The following is a 16,518-nucleotide window of genomic DNA, read 5'->3' on the forward strand; positions in this document are numbered from 1 at the left end:
GAAATTGTTTTCTTTCAATGTTTTTCCTGATAAACAAACTTATGGTCAAGTCTCTCTCGCCCCCTGTTCAACTCTCCCATGGGTTAGGAAGACATGAGCCAATTTTCGGTTCCTAAAAAAGAATTGCTGTACTCAAAATGTTCATCTCACCATCGCTCTACCATAAGGAATATTTCGAAAGCAATAATTTATTTTCGGAAAGGCAATTTGGTTTCAGGAGAGGTCGCATTACTGGTGCTGCTGTTCTAGATTTGGGTCAATTCTGGAGTGCTTTGAGCTTGGTTTGCACTCAATGTCATTGTTTCTCGACCTTTCGAGAGCCTTTGACTGTGTCTCCCACGAGACACTGCTGGGCAAGCTTAAGAATTATGGGCTCGATGACTGTGCCATACAACTGATCCGTTCTTTTTTGACCGATCTTTTTCAGATGGTTTCTGTGGGCGAGTCGTGCTCTGGTTTAAGATCCTTGGTCATTGGAGTCCCGTAAGATTCAGTTTCGGGATCAATATTATTTTTGATATTTATAAATGACTTTCCAGAGTATGTATTGGGTGCGCTGGCCACTCTCTTTGCTGATGATACCACTGTCCTCGTTAAGTCTTCAGAGTTGGCAAGTCTGATTCGGGCATCGGGGGAGGCAGAGTTGAGGGCTTTTGAATGGTTTTCTGCGAACAGATTGTCCATAAATGAGTCCAAATCGCAGAGTTTGGTTTGCAGTTTGAGATCTGTGCCGGAGCGGAAGCTGGAGTGCATTAGATTTCTGTTGGATGATAGGCTAACATGGACTGCTCAGGCCACTGCCGTCGCTCGGACGGTCAGCAAAAATGCCTTTGCCCTTCGAGCTCTGTCATCGACTTTGTCTGTTGAAGCTTTGCGGATGGTTTACTTTGCCTTGGTCGAGTCCCACTTGAGATACTGCTTCATTTTGTGGGGTAATTGCTCTTTGAGAGAAAGTATCTTCAGAATTCAGAGAAGATCAATTCGGTTCATTGCGGGCCTAGGGTATAGGAAATGTTGTAGAGACAAGTTTGTGGAATTGAGAGTCCTAACGTTCCCAGCATTGTTCATCCTCGAATCTTTGACCTATGCCCATAGTAATAGGCATTTATATATTCTTCAGTCAGACATTCATGACCATAACACTAGAAACAAGGGCCTTGTTAGGAAAAAATTTGTGAGGCTGGACAGGTCGCGCAGGGCTCCCGAGTTTCTGTCCATTGATTTGTATAATAAGTTACCTTCTCACCTGAAATCACTGACGGAGGATAAATTCAAACGTGTTGAGACTACTTTCCACGCCTGTTTACTCTATTGAGGAGTTTTGTTCGTGCGTTTTCGGTATGTTTTGACTTATTTTAATGTGTAAATTATATACCTTGATTTTATATTGACGAGTGCAAACAACAATGATTGTAGTCATGAATAAATAATAATTATTATTATTATTATAATCTATCGTTACCTATTTGGGCATGATATCTTCAAGCAAAAAATGAGTTGATACCATTTATAGATACAACATAAGTGACCTCAGAGTGGGAAGGGGTTCAACTCTCCCGGACTCCCCATAATATTCAAATCCCAAAAAAAGAAAAACACTTTTTGAAATCTCCCAGCCTTCTAGACCCACCAGCCCCAATCCATAATAAATCGGAGGGGGGTTTACGAAGCCCCGAGGCTTCCTTTTCTCCATCTCCTAACGAGAGAGCTCCCTCTCGCAACGAGCCAAGAAAAACGACTTTAGTGGAGTGAAAGATTTTAATGGACCTGGTTTTTAACGCCGGCGGGTCCTCTCGATACACGCCGGGGAGTGATTATCGACCGAAAGGAGATGAGTTACATCTTGCAGAATGTTTACATTGCCGAGCTCTACCTATTACGGATTTATCGTTTCTTCTTTTCACCCCGCGCGTCACGAGACTACGCGCCGGTTTGTCTGGTTCCGTAATGGAAGTCAAACAGTTCGTTGTCATGAGAACGATGAAGGTGCTACTTCGCGAATATATCTCGGTATTACTGAAAATTTCTCTTCTGACGAAAAAAAATTCGATTTTCAGAACGAGGAGGTCACCTCATCAAGAACTACACTCGGTAGTTGGGGAGCCGACGATGCTACATCGGGATTTACTCGAGCGTCGTGTAGACCCAGTGGATTATGAAGATTAGATGGTAGAAAGAAAAAAAGGTTCTATGATGTATGCACTTTCAGCGGTGGGGAAAGCATCTGCAGGTTTTCAAAAATACAAAAAAAAATCGTCAGGTGTACATACTCGAACGTGTCAGATTAAGATACTGTAGAGTCATTCGGGGTAACTGAGCGCAATGGGTAAGTGTGCGCAGTGCAGGGGCGTAGCTACCGCGGGGGCCCCCAGGTTTTAGGGGCCCCCGAATGTCTGTAAGCAAAAAATTCCTAAAAATGTTATCCAAAACCTCTTAGAGGTTTTACAATAGCATTTTTGAGAATAACTGCTAAGACAACCATTCATTTCGATATCCCGTTCATTACACCGAATCGATCATTCAGATAGATACAAATATATATGTATATGAAATCTGAAATTCAGAAAATTCGTGCCATTAAAAAACTTTTAGAATTAGTCCTGATAAAGTTCAATAGCCTTGCATCCAGTTTTCCGGAAGATGTTACTGCATGCCTTTTATTTTAGACCCTTCCGGTTACAACTGCAATCGCTGAAAGGAGTTTTTCAAAATTAAAACTCATAAAAAATTATCTGAGGACTTCTATGGGACAGGAACGGCTGTCAGACATGTCGTTATTGTCAATAGAGGGGAACAACTTAAAAAACTGAAATCGTCATCAGCTACGGCTGATTTGATAAATAGATTTGCAGAAATAAATGCTAGAAAAGCGTATCTTTGATTTTTGGTATTTTTTGTTTATTATTTGTTTGTTTATCATTTTATGTTGTTTGTATAATATTTCGCTCCCAGCTCCAAGTATGAGTTAGAACTTTTAATTATAAGTAGGTACATATAATCATTTCGATACTAATCGAACATTTTTGCTACTTTTATTTTTACTTCACCCTTCCTTAGGGCTCCTGAACACATTTTGATACAGGGCCCCTCTAAGGCAAGCTACGCCACTGGCGCAGTGCGTATATCTCGACTATGCAATGTATGAAAGAGGGGTTCATTTGGGTGAAGCAAGGGCGCAGAATCGCCAAATTAGTTTTTCATAGGAGTGCACCGTGCCACGTTTCTTTAACTTTTTATTTGCAATCAATCAAATTCACTAGTTTTCTTGTTAATTTTTAGCATCTCTGCAAATTCTGCCAGGTCCAAGTTCCGAGTCCGATAGTGTCAAACAATATTTTATTCGATCATGGGCATATTAATCTAAATATATAATAAAAATTTTAGGTTCTCTTAGCTGCTCAACTCTATAAGAAAGTCAACTCAAATTTTGGCTTACTGGGGAAAGTGTGCGCGGGTAAGTGTGCGCATAGATTCATTATATGGGCATTAGTTCAGTGAGGAATAAATTATGACATTGTTGATTTTCTTGGTTAAGACTCGATCAATATTGTCCTATTTGTTCAGAAAAATATGAAGAGCCACCAACAGAGGAATGTATCAAGTGTTGTGTTCACCAAGAATTGTGGCACGAACAATAATGCACTGCTTGTAAAAAGGCGCTTCTGTAATGACAATAAACAGCATTCCTCTAATATTGTATCATTTTGATGACATTATTTTGTAATTTGTTTTTATTGTGTGGTTCACTAAGCACTGCGTTCACTTACCCCGTGAGGGTGCGCACACTTACCCGCTATACGGGGCATGTGAACGCACTCCTACTTTCTCTATTAAATTATTTTTTGCGGAAAAAAACAGTTTTTGTTTATTTGCATTTTGATGTTTTCTTATAGATTAGAAAATTGTCTATCTTATGAATAGGTTTTAATTTTCCTAGCTTCAACATTTGAAACAGGGTATGGCTTGAAAGGCAAAAGTGCGCACAGTTGCCCCGAATGACTCTATATGCCCCACATGTCCCTGACATGTTAGAACTGGCCTAAAGGAAGAGTTGAAACTGTAAAAAAATGTTTTGGAGCTTGTCAGCTTTTTAGGGGATATGTTAATTGGGACCAAAGGAAGCTACTTTTCAAGAGACTGACAATTCGGACGTGACGCAATGCCATAATGATCCTATGAAAATCCAAAAAAAAAATTGTTACTTGACATATTTGAGCGTGTCAGATTTTCATACAGACGGTTAATCTCGGTATTGTAGACGTGTTGATCCATTAATCTGACAGTAATCAGGGGGGTTTTCTTAATATGACAGTTTGAAGATGATAACAAGGCATTTTTTGAATATCTCCTTTCCTGTTCCTCTAATCGTTTCTCTATTCATTATGAAAGTTGTAGATAATAAAATTCTATACAACTTTTGTTTGAAGCAATTTTACATTCTCTTAACCGTTTTCGAGTTTGAGGGCGATAAGGGCGAGGAGTTTAGCCACACATGCGAAACGCCAAGGTCATTGTAGAAACTCAGTCTAATATACATTCATCGCCATATATCTCAAAAACGGTCAAACGTAGAAAAAATTGCTTCGGACAAAATTTTTAGAAAATGTTATGCTCTACAACTTTTATAATGAATGCGAAATCAATTCGAAGCCTAGTAGAGGAGATAATTCAAAAAAATTGATTTTTGTGACCTTGTTTCGGCTTGCTGAAACTGTCAGATTATATTTTTTCCGTTATTCTTGAATCATTAGCTTCAAAATGAGAAAAAAAGCCACCGCGCTCCAGAATGTACACGTGATTTTTTTGGCAAATTTGGCGCCTTCCACACATTTACGTCACGCTTAAATTGTCAGATTAGGAGAATATATACTTTTCAACATGTAATTAACCACATAATATCTTAATCATTCACGCTCGAGTATGTACGATGACCGTTTTTTCTTACTGTTCTGACAGACTGTCTCAGAAAAGTCCCCCTATATACAGGTCTAATTTTTGGTAGAGGTACTCTACAGTCTACTGGGTCCAAGGTATCTCCGGATCTCCCCTTATATAAATCTGACAAGCTCGAGTAAATCCCGAATTTCCCTCTTGGGCTCCCCAACTACAGGTCCCAGGTCAGGTTTGAGACTCAGAGGAACCTATACAGTTCAGGCATAATCTATGCTAGGGATAGCAACATGTATTTCATGACAGTCTTACTAGTTATGGATTTGAAGAATTCCATTTTGAAGGACCCTGTTTTCTGGCAAGATAAACATCATCTGCCGTCTCACAAAGTATATCACAGCCATCAAGAAAAAAAAGACGAGATTTTGACGAATCGTGATTTGTTAGAACGGATTCGTGATTTTTAACGATTCGTCATCACGTAGATGAGTACATACTACAATTTTCGATGCCAAGTTGATACCTAGACAAGAGAACTCGCATATCTTCATAGATTACCAAGCTTCAACCTCTCGAACCGAATAGCCAACCAAGATGCTCCCTTTCCCGTTGGCACGGTAATAATTCTAAATGATGAATACGGCCAGAATCGAAACAGAAACTGAATGATGTAATATGGTTGTCGTTGTCAGTGCCGATGATATATTTTGTAGTAGCGCGATAAATCACGCTTCAGTTTGTTTGTGTTACTTTACGCAAAGGCCTCATTACCGCACTGATACGTTTGGAGAACTTGGGACATCGCAAACTTTGTGGGTATATGCGGGGGGGAGGGGACCATATTATCGTGAGAAGACGTGTAGGTAGGTAGCTTTGTTGTAGGCTAGATAAAAATACCGCAGAGTGGTTCATTATTCCCGTAATCTCACCAAGAAAATATTCGTACCTACGCGATATGGTGAGAGGAGGCAGAATGGTGTTGGAATTTTGGGAATCTGGAATAATCTCGAAATTAATGGGGCCAGGGGATGTAGTATTCACCTTACCGATTTTCTGGATTTTAAATGATACATGGGTTAAGATTATACAGTCAGAAAAACATCGTAGCATACTTCTAATAAGATCATCGATTTTTTCCTCAGATATTGTACCCTCTTGGAAAGTTACAAGTAATGTACGTTGTCGCTTCAAATGTGGTCTAGCGAGCGAACCCTTTTGACTATTCTACGGTCGCTAGACGAATTATTGTTCATTCGTTGACTGCGGGTAGTAGTTAGATCTGGGAGCCAGGCATTGCTGTAGGAGTCTGAAGAGAAAGAGAGTCTTGGTTCAGTTTTTGCGGGACAGGTGGCGTATCTTGATGATAACTGAAAATATTTCTCAAAGCGACGCTCCGGTTTCGTTTAAGACCCCATCCTCTGGTTGAAATATTTGAACACTACACTGTACTGATGAGTGGACAATGATCCCGAAAACGGTCTACAGTTGTGTTTAGATCTTTCAACTTCTCTGGGATTTCCTACTAGCTCGCATTATTGGAACTGTCGTCTCCAGTTTGAGAGTATATACCATTAAATGGTTTGAAAGTACCAGTAAATGGTACAAAGATGGTTTGAACAACAAGATCTCTTTATTCTGGCCTCCTGTTCACCCTTGAATCAAAGGAATCGAGGAATTACTCGCCAGAAAGGGAGCACAAACGCCAGTTACTAGCCCAAAGCTTTTCTGTGGTATAGGAAAATGCACCTATAAGAAAGAGTTTTTGGAGAAGGAAGAAACACTCTGTAGTAATCTTCCAGGAATGGATCATTCCAAAAAAGTGCAAGTTCGAAGAAGTTCTTGGATCTCAATAAGAGTCCTCACAGGACATTATTGCCTTAGGAAGCATATGATGAGAATGGGTTTATCAGAAACTGACGAGTGTAGACTTTGTAGTTAAGAGGAGGAACTCCTGTTCACGTGGTCATAGAATGCCTTGCCATAGCAAGCATGAGCAGGAATGAGTACTTAACCGCCTTGAAGCCTTCTCAGATACTGGACTTCATTGGAACTCTGGAGTTGGAGGGCGAGCTGTAGATGGTACAGTTGTGAGAACAGCATCCTGGGGGGCATAAGAGATCTTAGGGTCGCAGTGGAATGTAAACAACTCACCAAACTATAAATTGACCAATACCTCATCACTTGGACACCAGTCGATGGCTAGGATTTTCCAGAAATAATCTGAGATTTATAATGAGGGGTCTACACGGTACATTGCAGGCTCGGAGCTCACTTACACAAACTCAGCATCGTCAATGAATAACTCTGCAGACTTTACCTAGAGGAGGACGAAAAGATTGGGCATATCCTCTTTAACTACTTGGCGACAGACAGGGTAAGACTTGAGGTCTTTGGCCCTCCCAAGCTGAATATAGAGGAACTCAAGAATCACTCTTCCTCTGACATCATCTCCTTTCTGAATATGACGGGACTAGAGGAAGAGGTTTAGCTCTGCCGTCGGCAGACAGGGTAAAACTTGGGGTCTTTGGCACTCCCAAACTGAATATAGAGAAACTCAAGAATCACTCTTACTCCGAAACCATCTCCTTTCTGAGTATGAAGGGACTAGAGGAAGAGGTTTAGCTCTCTGAGCTTGTCTGTGTGCTACAATAGACCCTTCTGGTCGCGGTGGCAGGTTTGGTTGGTCCGACCAACACACCCAGCAATCTGTTAATCTGTACCTTATGCCGAATTGTCGCCAGAATCTGTGGAGAACAGAGTTAACGTCTTCCTATAGTCTCCCAGACGTATATGGGTGAAATTTCTAGAAATCTAAGGGTCCAAGGCAAACAAAACGACTTGATTGTCTTCGTAATCAGCCGACATTCAAAACGCGAATCATTGCAGATTGGTTGCGACGTTTTCGAAGTCTAAAACGAGAGTTATTCACGTTTTCCACCAAAAAATACACGAGTAGCGCGTCACGGCAGTTGCAAGACGTTTCGGGCGATTAAAAACCCACCAGATAAGCCGATACGTTTTCAGCAAACTAAGACCAGAGATCAAACGCGCCGCTTCTATCGCGATGCATTTAGCATACGACATCGGGTCACCGGCGTCGCATATTCATCATCCTAAGCTAAACCCGCCAGGTGCATTCCGTCCCGGCGTTTGTGTGCGTCGTCGTTGGTGACGTCGCGACGCGTCCGGTTTGATTAACGCCGGAATTGTGCGCGGCCTCGTGGTTTTCGGAGGTTCAAAGCGGGAAAAAATGCGTGAGGGGAAAAAAACGAGGTCGAGCGAGCTTTGGATGTGAGAGGCGGTGATAAATCACCGACAGGAATCCGCGCTGACAAATGTGGAAAATAAGGTTAGGTTGTCTCGTTGGACGTGTTCGTAATTTTTCACGTTGCTCGCTCCAGGTATTGAGAAATGAGCGACTTGCCGAGATGCTAATTCCGTGAATTGTTTTCGGGTGTGGATATGGATGGAAATAGAAGTGGGACAAAATTGAAACGGGCACTAGATTTTGTCAAAAAAATGTAGTAGCGGTCACCCATCCATGTTCAGAACTCGCTAATGACTTCGTTTATTTGTGAAAAAATTATTTTCCCAATATCTTCAAAAACGCATATCCGATCGAGCTAAAATCTAATTCTAGACTCCTAAACAACTTTTGAAAGGTCCAGGTGAAATTTGATTGTTATCCGGCTAATAGTTTCTGGAATGCTTAGATTTATCTAGATTTTTTTACTTCTAGGTAAGAATAATAGGCAGGGTGAGTCTTTGACTGGTACAAATATTTTAACAGTGAATCCTTGAGGTCGAAGGAACACTTTTTTACTTCACCATTTTTTGTTGGCTCGGCCCTGATAAAAAGATATAGCCATTTTAGGTTTTCATAACAAGCTGTGCCACCCTTGGAAAAACAAAATTACCTTCAGAAAAACTAGCTTAATCCGTGACACTACACTTCTGTGGATCTTTTAAAAACAGTTGCATTCAGAAGAAGTACCCAATTTTTCAAATTTCACAGATACTTTTTAATTTTTGAACATCAAATTTCTCGAAAACGGCGCATTATACGAGAAAATATGAAGAATACTTTTATTTCACAAAACGTTCAAATATTCATTAGATAGCGCCCAACATATTTCCAGAGTTTGGGTTCTTTGAATTTTTGGTATTTTTATGGATCGTTATGGTCATAATGAGAAAACTGGAAGACGTGGGTGATATCTTGTGTTTGAAAAAGATTCACCGAATAAATGAAAAACTATATTTCGAAATTCATTTCATTCGATAAAACCGTTTGCGAGATGGAACTAATAACGAGACTAAAAATAACATTTTTGATGGTTTTTCAACAGCCTGTATCTTTTAAACCGAGCCGAATCGGAAAAAATGGTAAGGGAAAAATGTGTTTCTTTTGACCTCAACAATCTACTGTTTAAATATTTGTACGAGTCAAACACTCACCCTGTATTCCTAGAGTTCGCTGAAACTATTGTCATCTTCAGTAAAAACAAAGGATAAGTATTGAATAGTGGCTGATACTGGATGAAAATCTATAATTGAACTTAAAACAGATTATAAAAATAACACAAAATGCTATCTATCTATCTTGTTTACCTTCAACCACCTGAAGATGCTACTGTAAAAGCGAAACACGTGTCGTGGTTTGAAAACTCCTTTTGGAAAATCATATATTCTGTTTTGAGTACAAAGGATGACGACGACCCTCGAAGAAGAAGTCATACGGAAAATTTTTCTGTAATTTCACACAGGGTGAGTTAAAAGTGCTCGATCGTTCGATAACTCTCAGAAATTTTGGACCAGGAGAATGATTCAAACTTTAGCGAAATCGACTCTGGCTAGAGCATTAGCTAGAATTCCCATTGGTGGTTCGAAAGTGGTGAAACACCCTGCTTCCTCAAAGAAGAACACCCTTGCCAGATCTTCATTTCGAAAAATGAAAAATCATTGTGAATTTCGAAAGAAAAAACAATTCTGATACTACTCACCTGAAGAACCCTCTTAGGAAGACCAGTCTTTTGTGATAGTTGTTTCAGATCCTTCGCGTCTGGATTGTGATTGATGGCGAAGTAGGACTTCATCGTCCTCAGCTGGTGGTGTTTGAAGGACGTTCTCATCCTCTTCGTTCTTTGGCTGGAACCGTGCATGCCTGGAGTACCCGGGGACCTTCCGAAAGACATGTCCAGGTAGTCGGAGTTTAGATCTGGAAAAGAGTCTTTAATGAAATGAGATTCCGTTTGGTTATGCTTCAATCGAATGATACAAATGAAGAGTAAGCCGAAGTTTGGTTTGGTTCAACACAAGTTGATCAAGATGACTGAAAAAAGTGCTTTAACCGGTGACAGTCAGTTGTTTGTTCTTTCTATTCTCAAAACATAAATACATATAGGTACTCCATTCATATTTATTTTAGCAGTTGGTTGGCCATGAAATAATTTTCTCAAGTTTTTGTAACTAGAACGGAGTAAGGTTGGCACTCATGAAATGTCGCTTATGTCATTACGCCGTTGTCACAACTGATATCAATTTTCATCACGAAAATGCCGAAAGTGATTGAAAAAAGAGACAGGGTTTCAGGAAGTGCTATTTAGAATTCAGGTCCGCTCATTCAAATAGTTGTACCCTGATATTCTAAAATCCACAATACGTCAGACGGTAGCGAACATATTCAATGTAAGAGAATTTATATACCTAATGTTTCATCTGAATCTAAACGACTTATATTTCAGCTGAATATTTCCACAATAGGAAAGATTGCGAATGAAGAGAATGACAAAGAATTTCCTTCTATTGGGAAACCCAAAAAAGTGGTGTCATTTGAGAATTTTATGTTTGAGGGAATTAATGCGAAAAGTTTACTACTTGATTTTCGATGAATGTCCCCGAAAATTGATTTTTCTTTTTTTTTCATTTGACTTGTCCTATACATTGTAAATATCTTAAGGTACCAATAAATACCTAATTATTATTATTATATCAATGTATTAAGATGAACAGCCACAAATACGCGCCAATTGTTCTGTTAATTGTTCATTCATGTGAAATTTTTGTTCAAAGGTGAAGTTCATCTTGACTTGAAACTTCCTTTAATTCCTTTTAGTAATATTGATGCAGGATGATTTTTGTTGGAGAATTTAACATTCTTGTAATTATCTGTTAATTACTTCGGGAGATACCCATTCCCAACCACTGCATCATATGCATTTCATCTTCCGGTTAATATTTTTGAAAACTACAACTGATGCAACGTATCCAAACTTTAGACAAAGAAGATAACGAACATCAACTCTCCTCAAGCTAGTGCATATTATGATATTATACTGATCTCTTGTATGGTCCATGCAAATAACTGGATTTGGTATGCCTTCAATCAGTTTGTATGAACTTCAACTATGTTCGTCACATATTTTCTTCGGATTCGACATTGTGATAAAATACGTAATAACAGAAACTTTTACGTAGAACGGGCAACATAGCGTTGCTTTAAAACCCTAAAATGTTTTGATAAGCTTCGTACCCCACATTTTCGTACTATACAGAGTGAAATGTCTCAAATTTCCATTCCATGGCCAACCGACTGCTCAGTTAAAGTGAATGGAGTATAGCACCATCGTATGGTATAGTTGATATTGTACAATATTAAACAGAATCAAAAATATACCATTGAATGATCGCGTGATTATTCCGCTAATAAATAGACGAATAAAACCCGGTTGTACTCGTCAAGGAAATTGAGTAGATCCTTCCAGATTAAATTGATTAAGCCGTAATGGCGTTTGTTCTCCAACAGCAGTAAAAAAGATATTAAACCTCGTCCCGTAAGGTACCACAATCTGCAAACCTGAGGCTATTAATTTCGAATCAGCTTAGCCGGCCTCGTAAATGCAATATTTTATATTCCACTTTGTTTTAACGACGTTTCTACGAGTGGTATTTCCTAGAGGAAAAACGGGCTTTAGTTGGGATTACAGAGTGTTGTAAACGCGAAGTAGGAGATAATTGTTATCTATGACCAGAGAGAGTGGTGTTTGGGATGAGATTGTCGTTTAAGCCACGTGAAAAAGAGAAACAGTTGCCTCGAAGGAGATATCTTCACTACCCATTTTCATTGAGCAGTTAGTAGATATGTTTTTCTTTGTTGAAATTGTTGGAATAATTTTTGTATTTCTTATAGTGGTGTCCATTATTAAGACTTTCTTGTGAAGATGACAGTTTTTACTATTTACCACGACGAAAAGAACTTTTAGTCAATGTTTAAGGACATATGTATCTCCTCCTTATAGCATTTCAAATTGATTACGAAGAATAGAAGGTGAATTGACTAACCTAGGTATATAATCTCAAAATGAAATGATTTACACAAAAAACAAATCTGTTTACCCCATAGAGGACTTTTTTCACCTAGTAAGTTGATGTAGATATTGATTTCGATAACAATCACACAAATTTCATTTAGAAAATCATTTCTGATTTCCAGTTCAACTTGAACAAGTTTTATCAGCATCAATGTTGCACTTTTAGCTGTTGTATATAATGGAGAAGACAAGATATCATAGTTGTGGCTTTCTTTCTATAATCATCGTATGAAGAGCCAAAATGTTCGGATTAAAGTAATATTGCAATGTTTTATCAGCTGATTCAGAACAATGTCAGAATGCTAATTCTTCATGACATTTATTAACCTAAATTGATAAAAATCAACACACATGAATCCAATTTGGAATATCAATCTTCAAAATTGAGAAAAAGCAACTATAAATTGAGAAAAAAGGATTTATTTGACGAAACTCTTAAAATCCCCTTCAGAAATGACCATGACTGCATTAAATTTTTAATAAGGATAAATTGAGATGCATACCACCCGCTGATATGAATATAATCGTGTGTTACGATCTGAATTGAACTGGCCAATTTGCTATCGTCAAGGCCACAAATGGAGTACGCCCCATCGAAGAAAAGCAGATGCTGACTATGGTTTCGTTCTCATTTGACCTCATCAGTGCAACATAGCTTTTTCCTCTGATGGAGAACGTTTGGAATTGATGGACCCTTATTCAATACTGACAAGCGCTACTGAGTAATATACAGTAACACAGCAACAACATATTACTCAGTAGCGCTTGCTAGTATTGAACAAGGGTCCATCAATTCCAAACGTTCTCCATCGGAGAAAAAGCTATGTTGTTCTGATGAGGTCAAATGAGACCGAAACCATGGTCAAAATCTGCTTTTCTTCGATGGGGCGTACTCCATTTGTGGCCTTGACGATAGCAAATTGGCTAGTTCCATTCAGATCGTAACACTTGTTGATATTCATATCAGCGGGTGGTATGCATCTGAATTTATCCTTATTATTGTACTCATTGCCTCTTAGGAGTGATCATTCCTATTATTAAATTTTTACTTCGAAATGTCATCACCATGTCGCTGCAATCTTCATTTGAATTCCCAATATCTGGCCGCATTGCGTTGACATTTCTAGTTGTTTCTAGAATAATTCCAATGTAGGTGAGCGTCAAACTATAGAGGTACATATGTAGTAGGTAGTACTAGTTCTTCGCCTAAAACATGAATTTTTCTCAGATTATAGTAGAGAAGTCGAAGTCTCTTTGTACATCCTGATGGAGCATGGACAAGCAGACAGCACATGGACAACAGTTTCCTGATGCTGATCATGGCTTGCTCAGAAAGTTCTTAGCTTGTCCTCTTTCATTGTACGCCATCTGATATTCTTTCCTCCATCTTGAGCCATTACAAGTTCCAGCGATAATTTTTCATACAAGCTATGCCCTATTAAACTCTTGTTCTACTGGCGTGATGGGAGTTTCTACAAGTTCATGATCTATTGAATAATCTGACCTTCTTTAAAGCACTTTTTTCAGTCAGGACTCTAATACCTACGTTTGGAAACATTCAAAGGCATCAATTGCGCATTTAATGAACCAGCTAATCCCCGATGATTCCGACGAACGTCCTAGTCTCTCTAAATCTACCAAATCCACCTGTCATCGCTGGCTAAACAAACAGGAATTAGCACGTACGCCGAAAAACACGCACCACGTCCGAAAGCAAAAAACAAACACGACTCCGCGCCAGTGCAAACACGGAGATAAATCATCTTGATATCAAATTGCCCGGCGAAAAAAACGGCCGTAAGGGTGGAGGACGGGAAGGGGGTGGAACAATATGGCGCCCCCGTAATCCCCTCGCAAGGGGGCTTAGCGAAAGCGGATCAGGCGGGCGGGCGACCGGTCCCGCTGTGCGGCACAATTAATTTGCCGTCAATCGGATCTGGTCCTGTTCAAACAGGCCAAAGCCGTGTTTATGTCGCCGGGATATGGAGTGAAGGAGGACGTTTTGGGGAGCTACGGGTTGCCGTTTTTGATCTGCGAGACTTTTGATTTATTCCTTTGGGATCGGCGGGAAGTTTGACTCGGCGAAAATCAACAAGTATTTGATGTACGAGCTCGATTTGTTCGGATACTCTGCGGACGATTACAGTTCGATGATTTATTTTTCTTTGATAGACTTCCAATTAGTTCGAATATATGAATCGAACCACTCTTTACACTTTTAATCTTTTTGCCGAATAAACTCATAATATCTGTTGAAAAAGGTCAAATTTACGCTTCAATAAAGATGGAAGTCAACAAAGTGAAGTCAAAAATGCAAGTATTGAAGTCACCGTACGCTGCCTTGAGCAAAGAAAAAAAATTATTTCCCTAATAAACTGCTTCACATGAGTTAAGGATATTGACTTAAATTGCAAAAAAATATAGTTAGCATAAGATTTTTGTGATGAAACTTCATATTAATATGATTTCAAGTTGCAAATTAATTTTAGCCTAGGTCTGCAGCGTATACAGGATGGTTAAGAAAAATCGAGTAAAATAACGAAATTTTAATTCCAAAGAATTCAAGCATTTTGAGACTATCAATACAATGTATGGCCTCCACGAGCATCAATAACAACTTGACATCTTCTTTGCATACTACACACGAGGTTGTTGAACATTTCTTGAGGAATTTGGTTCTATAAACGGGGCAGAAGCTCTCTCAGGTCATTTAAGGATTCTGGGGTAGGTTGATGATTATCTAATCTTCTTTGGAGCATATTCCATGCATGTTCTATGCAATTCAACCAAGCTCCTCGTACGCATTCTCAACTATGGCTGCACGGTGCGGCCATAGCGTTATCGTCTAGAAATTGAAAAGTTTCACCAAGAGCAGCGTGAAAATTTGGCACAACATTGTCAATGACATGCTCCCTATAGTGTAAGGCGGTGATATTCCCAGGACAAATGTGTAGATCTGTGCGCCCGTTGAAACATATCCCGGCCCATACCATAACACTACCCCCTCGGAATGGATGGACTTCTTGGACATAGCGACGATTACGGGGTATGCGTGGGATTGTCCATAACCTTATTCTTCGAGAATCTGAAAATCGTCCATATCTGGATTCATCAGTGAAAAGGACACTACGCCATTGATCGTTCCAATTGATATGTTGCCTTGCCCATTCCAGTCTTTGACGCTTATGGTCACGTGTTAATGAAACTCCTCTTAATGGGCCTCTAGAACCTAGATTCACCTCTCTCAAACGTCGTGTGATGGTTTCGATGGAAACTTGGACCCCATCTGCATTTTGAAGAGTATTCCGTAGCATTCTACAGGTAGATGTAGGGTTTCTTCTCGCCGAAACGGTGATGAAACGATCCTGAGCAGGTGTTGTTTTCGTCGCCCACCAAGCCTTGGTCTTTCCAACACGGAACCTGTCTCCCTGAAACTATTTCAAAGTCGAAATCACACTTAGGCTAACTTGGAGCCTTTCCGCTACAACAACCTGAGTTAGGCCACCCTGTAGCATTCTGATAGCCCTATTAGCCTCAGCATTTGTTAATTTACGTCTTGGCATTTTCAGAAAACTCGTTTCAAATCGAAGCCGTTGATAAACTGACTTCATTTCGAAATAAGAACATTCATGAAGCATATGCAAAGAACTAAACTTCAGAGAAAAAGCGACCAGATTGACGAAATGTCTCATACTGATTTTTATTGGATCGATTCAAGTTGTCATTGAGTTTTAAATGATTTTACAGCGATTTTCTCGAAGATTACATACTTTTAAAAACGATTGAATACGGTATCCCCTAACTTTCGTGGAGCAGTTTATTTTCACGCGTACAGATCCGATTCTGTAAGTTTTGAGAAGCTTCTTACCGAAAGACTCGAAAAACGGTCTTCTACTGGTGCTTTAGCACCACTTTTGGGGGTCTTCAACGAATAGTTCGAGGGACAAAGAAAGAAAGAAAGAATTTTCCAATTGCACTTGTTCTCCATCAGCCTTTTACCTCTCCAGGGCTTTGTTGGCATCGTCTTCGAATGAAACTTGTGTGGTCACAATGGTTCGTTCAATTGAAAACGAAAAATACAGCCATCTATCTCATCAGTTCGGTTCGGTGCAACCGTTCGGTCTTGAGGAAATTTTAACTGATCCCATCTTTTTCGGAATTTTTCGAAGTTCATCTTTAGAGTAATTTATCTTCCAGGAAAATAATCGTAGATCTAAATGTAATACATGTTCTGAAAGAGCAACTCTTCTAGTAATAA

The 16,518-nt window shown here is 39.5% G+C and overlaps 1 protein-coding gene across 2 annotated transcripts in view; it reads right to left on the reverse strand.

Annotated features, from left to right (window-relative positions):
* Positions 1 to 16,518, reverse strand: part of LOC123317089 (LIM/homeobox protein Lhx9-like) — a 227,357-nt gene that overhangs the window by 24,383 nt on the left and 186,456 nt on the right. For both annotated transcript variants that reach the window (XM_044903468.1, XM_044903460.1), the window contains exon 4: positions 9,894 to 10,108. In XM_044903468.1, coding sequence (XP_044759403.1) covers positions 9,894 to 10,108 — 215 coding nt within the window. The remainder of the gene's footprint in view (positions 1 to 9,893; positions 10,109 to 16,518) is intronic.

Source organism: Coccinella septempunctata, chromosome 1 (assembly GCF_907165205.1).
Source record: "Coccinella septempunctata chromosome 1, icCocSept1.1, whole genome shotgun sequence".
In the NCBI taxonomy this organism is placed as follows: domain Eukaryota; kingdom Metazoa; phylum Arthropoda; class Insecta; order Coleoptera; family Coccinellidae; genus Coccinella; species Coccinella septempunctata.